The sequence below is a fragment of the Vigna angularis genome, chromosome 4, assembly GCF_016808095.1.
Source record: "Vigna angularis cultivar LongXiaoDou No.4 chromosome 4, ASM1680809v1, whole genome shotgun sequence".
Taxonomy (NCBI): Eukaryota; Viridiplantae; Streptophyta; class Magnoliopsida; order Fabales; family Fabaceae; genus Vigna; species Vigna angularis.
This window is the reverse complement of record NC_068973.1, coordinates 26954612-26959828: the sequence shown is the minus strand read 5'-3', so window position 1 is coordinate 26959828 and position 5217 is coordinate 26954612. Positions and strand designations below refer to the sequence as shown.

Genomic DNA, 5217 nt, shown 5'->3' with positions numbered 1-5217 from the left:
TAAGGGAAGATAAAAGGAGATGCATTAATTGAATGGAGTGCGATTTTTCATTACAAAATAAAAAGATATAGAAAGAAATAGTATGGCATATATACTATTCCCAACGGGACAAACTTAGATACTGCCCCCCAAAAGAATACCATCAGAACTACCAAAACGGAGATTTCTCCTCAAGTAATAATAGCCAATAGAAATCTAATGCACTACGATATTTATACTAAAAACACTTAAAAAATTGCTCCTCTTGTCCTTTTCTGCTTTTTGCTTCAATTTCTTCTCTTTGTGAGCATCAGTTTTACCTACACTCAGATTGCATCGTACACAGTCGTAGACAGAAAAATGCATTAGTAAGACTCACGTAGCTTAAGTTCAGTGACTTCGCAAAACTCGGGCAAAAACCAGTTAAATGTTCAATGGTTCAGACTCGCCGTCCCTATCCTTCAGTTGCCAATCTGTTGCTTCTGTTTCAAACAAAAATAATCCCAGCCAAAAGTAAGAACGTTTATTTTTATAGGGTCATGCCAAATGACACACAGCTCTAGTATTGGATTCCTATAAAAGAAAAGGAGGGATAGCACGTGAATTAATCCTTTTCCAGATAAAAGAAGCTTCCCAAGTTAACCAAAATAGGAATCAATATCACATCTTACAGCCGAGAAATTGTTTGGCTTTGCTGAACTGTCAGAGAACTACAAGAACAACCTTAGGAAGGACTAATAAACCAAAGCTATACCAGTAGTTCCCAGATGGGATAAATTTAAAACACAACCAATTAGTTTAAATAAGGTTTCTGCCCATCCCAATCCTATTTCTAAATCAACTTAAGCAGCAGATAATTGATAATTTGTGTAAGGGTCTTACTTGGCTTATCTGAAATCGCCATCAGTCGCCTTTGCAAGATGCAAGCCACCAAAAGGAAAATTGAGCACATGCCAAACATAACAGTGATGGGGAATGCATCAACCTGCACAGAGAAAATACACAATCAGTCAAAAACAAATAAAAAATTATGATACTATTAAGATAACGCATTGTATTAAAGTAGAAGATTGTGTAACATACATTGTACAGCACGACACACACAAAAATGTTCAGAGGAATGCGGAAAAAGTTCATGATGGTGCTCCTGGCCTCCTCGGGAATGTATTGAGATCTCATCTTCATAATGGATGGCCAGAATATGCCAACACAACTCTCAAAAGCACAGAAGCCAAGAAGTTGAATGCAGCCAGTGAATGAGATGTTTCCACCTTTCACCCCAGTAGGAACTACCAAGAACTGTTACACAATAACAAAGACAATATATAGAAAAATGGTGTGAGATGTTAATCAGAATACTAGGGGAATGAGAGGAGTATATTGGAAGAATAGCATACAGTGGTCAAAATTGGGAGCATCAGAGCAGCAGAAGAAACTGCAAAAACAATTTGCATATAGCTCTCTACTCGGAGTGCAGAGCGGGCCATCAACCTGGATGCAAGTGAGCTTCCCAACATTGAAGCCAGCATGAAAGTTGCAAAAATAAAACCATGGGGAATCTCTTCATCGTTTGGGCTCAATGCAGGAGTCCATAGAAACACAAAGGTGTACATTGAACCTTCAAAGAGAGACTGTATGGCACCCAGCAAGGCAATTTTTTCATCTGAGAACAAAGAATACAAGATGAGTTGAATAAAATAAATAATAACAGAATAAGAAATACGAAAGTATCACTTTGCTGGATCAGTTCCATTTAAGGAAGCTTAAATAACACCTATTATATAGTTTGGAGAAAAAGTTACAGCTACTATTGGTTACAATGAAGTACAAGTTTTTTACATGTAAACTGATATATAGATTAATATGACGGGTAAAGAGTTTCGGAGTTCAACTTTAATATGACGGGTAAAGAGTTTCGGAGTTCAACTTTACTGTATCAAACCATTGCATAAAAACAACGAGAAAATAAATGAAGGTAAGGAATCTACCTGAAGCAATGGCAACAGCAGCACCCCTGAATTGGGTAAGCAAGTCCTTGCTCTCGGAAGGATCCCCAAAATTTTCCGTCCATGAAGATAGTATGATGGCCATACCAATAGCAAGAAAACATGAAGCAGCATCAAAGGGGGCCACAGGTCCAAGAGCCAATGTATCAACAAGGACGTTTCCAAACAGACCAGACAAAATAGCAACAAGGCCATTTCCAAGAAATATAGCCTTTGAGAATGTTAATGATAGCCATTGTTGGTCAAAGCCCCTCTGACAAATTAAAGTTAAAAAAAACAGAGAACATTCAGAATCATAAATACACAACGTAACAAAATGGATGTCAAGACAAAATAAAAAACCATATTAACGAGAAGCGTATGCTGAAAACTATCTCAAGTATACACCGTGAACTTAATTTAATATCCATTTAATGAATCCAAATACCAAAATGCAATTTTCTCTATTGATATATTTACATGATTTACTGAACCAAGACACTTACTCTAAACATAGACATAACGATACACTTTTCTAACTACTTTTGAAATTTTTAGGTGCAAAATTTTGAGTAGTGTTTAGACTCTTAAAGAGTAACATCTTAAGAAGTCATGCAACTACATACAAGACTAGCCCAATTTGGAATTATAGTCCAAAATAATCGAGCTAAATTATCATTACGAGGACATAAACCCGGCTCTTGAGCCCGTGGCAGTTCAATTACATTGTATAATTCAAGTCAGATACACCCTGCAAATAGACATAAATCTAAAACCATATATGAAGTCAGTAGTGAAGTGCACTTTCTCAATGTCTTATATCAATATCTCCCGAGAAAATATTCTTAGTATAGAGCATATAAGCTTTAAATCAAACAATTATTTATTTCTCACCTTGAAGTGCTCAGCAACAAGCCACGATTCAAATGCTGAAAACAGAAGTGAAGTGGCAATGCCTCCCAAAATACGACCCAACATCAGGACCTTGTATTGAGGAGAATGCTTGGTGATGCAGCTCAAAATGTAGGTTATGCAGTAAGTCACACAAGCCCTCTTTCGGCCTCTGATTTCAGGATAAGATGCATGAGACACTGAAAAAAAATCTATGACAGGTGCGCAGCAAGATATAATAATAAACAGAAAAGTCATCTCACTGTTTGTCAGCCAGAGATCCAACAATTGTTCCAAAGAGCATGGAAGACCCAAAACCAGCAATGAAGAGTTGTCCGATCTCACCTTTCCCATATCCATATGTACTATAAAGGTAGTACACATATGGACCTTGTAGCCAATCTCCAGCTTTAACCATAGAAACGGCAACCCATTAGATTTCCATAAAACTAAAACAAGCAACTCCAATCCCAACTCGATATTTTAAAAAATAGCACGATCACATGTAGAAGTTGCAGTCATACACAAACAACCGACAAAGAGAGCTACCTCTGATAATAAATTTCAGATTTGTGCATTTTCAATTTCCCAATCACCAAAACCATTCTCCTCAGTCTCAATGACGAAAAAACGTAATTAAGATCAGCAAACATATAAACTAAAATAAATTCAATAAATCAACCACTTTAAGAGATAGACAACTTAACTAAATTAAAATGTCCTTTTAAATACCATCTCATCTAACATCATTCCAATCAGAAAGCCAAGTTTAAATAAGACAACGAGCGGAGTAAAACACAAAGTGTAATGCAATGCACAGTGTAGAAATGCACTATTAACCAAAAAAGAAAGAAAGAAAAAAGAAAAAGAAATCACAATTTCCAGAACTGACACGTCACTACAATCAGAGACTCTAATCGTCAGGATCCGCCTGAAACGTTTTCGATTTCTCGCTACAATCAATTTCACAAATAACAGGACGTAAGGTAATAACAAACAAACAATGGCGTCCTTGATTCAATTATAATTTCGGTGATAATTAATATTCCGTGACGAAAAAATAAAAGGAAAATTATGGCGAGAGAAAAAAACAAAAGAATAGGGCGAGCATTGAAGGTATTGGAATAGAGAAATGAAAGAAGGAAGAGGCAGATCAAGCGGAATGAGAGAAGCGAAGGAAGAGATCGAGCGAGATCTAAAGAGATGGAGAGAGATCTGTACCCATCATGAGGGAATAGACAAGAAGGTAGTTGTTCTTGAAGGAATTGAATGCGGAAGATGTGTTGATTCGGTCTTTGTTGCTCTTGCTCAGTTCCAGAGCTGCCACAACGGCGGCCAAACCACCAAACACCGCGTAGAAGAACAACTCCATTTTCACTCACCCAACGATTTCTCTGTCTTTCTCTTTCTCTTTCTCTTCCTGTGCGAGTTCAGTGAGAGAGGAACCAGGCCAGGGAGGGTTATATATATGCCTCTAAATGCTGCTTTTATCCGCTGCAGCCACTCCACCTTCAGGAAACTGATTAAACCGGTTTTGCCTTTATGATACTGCCACTCCCCGGTAATCCATTTGCTTTCCACATGCAAAAATAAAAACACTGTCACGTGCAATCCTTTTTTTAGTTGTTGGACCTGCTTATTTTTTATTTTACAAAAAACAAGATACTTTCGTTTTATAAGTAATTCTAAGTAAATCTTATATATCAAGATATTATAAAACAAATTTATGTTACCATTTAACCATGAACCACTATCCAAGTTAAGCTTACTAATATTATCATCCAACGATAGTGTAGCTTTTTTAACAATATTATTAGCTAAGTTTAACCTTAGCAGTCATTGGTGTAAAAAACACCATTCAATTTATGGGTGTATTTTATTTTCTTAATTTATCACAATATTATTTCATAAGTTAATTATGATTAAATAGTATTAATAATAATTAAAAGTATTGTAGTAGTGTAATATATTAAATAAGAAACTAGAAAATAGAGAATTATAAATAAATATTTTAAAATAAAGAGATCGAGTATTTTAATGTTAAAATAATTCAATAATATAAATAAAATTTCATAAAAGCATCTCATTATCTAAAACGCGCACTATTTAAAACACTCATTATCTCTTTAAAACTCATTCTTTGAGTTTTTCTTACTTTTCTCTTTAAGATTTATGAATCTTTATTCATGTGTTTGACGATCAGGAGGTGAGAGATCACGACAGTGAGTTATTCATTCTCTACCCATCAGTTTTCCTTATAGAGCAAGTAAGTTTCTACTCATTTTTTTCTAAGCCTTAATTTAAGGCATATACATATAAGTTTCTTCGCATGTGTCATCTACTCTCTTTTTCTAGCTCCTTG

General features: G+C 35.5%; 1 protein-coding gene across 1 annotated transcript; it reads right to left on the bottom strand.

Annotated features, from left to right (window-relative positions):
- LOC108331893 (uncharacterized) lies at positions 1-4306 on the bottom strand. The gene is made up of 8 exons (XM_017566894.2): positions 4077-4306; positions 3119-3263; positions 2859-3027; positions 1968-2238; positions 1377-1642; positions 1063-1278; positions 862-964; positions 1-461 (listed from the first exon to the last, which is right to left on the bottom strand). The coding sequence occupies exons 1-8, from the start codon at positions 4225-4227 to the stop codon at positions 403-405; spliced, it is 1380 nt and encodes a 459-aa protein (XP_017422383.1). The 5' UTR covers positions 4228-4306; the 3' UTR covers positions 1-402.
- Between the last annotated feature and the right edge of the window lie 911 nt (positions 4307-5217).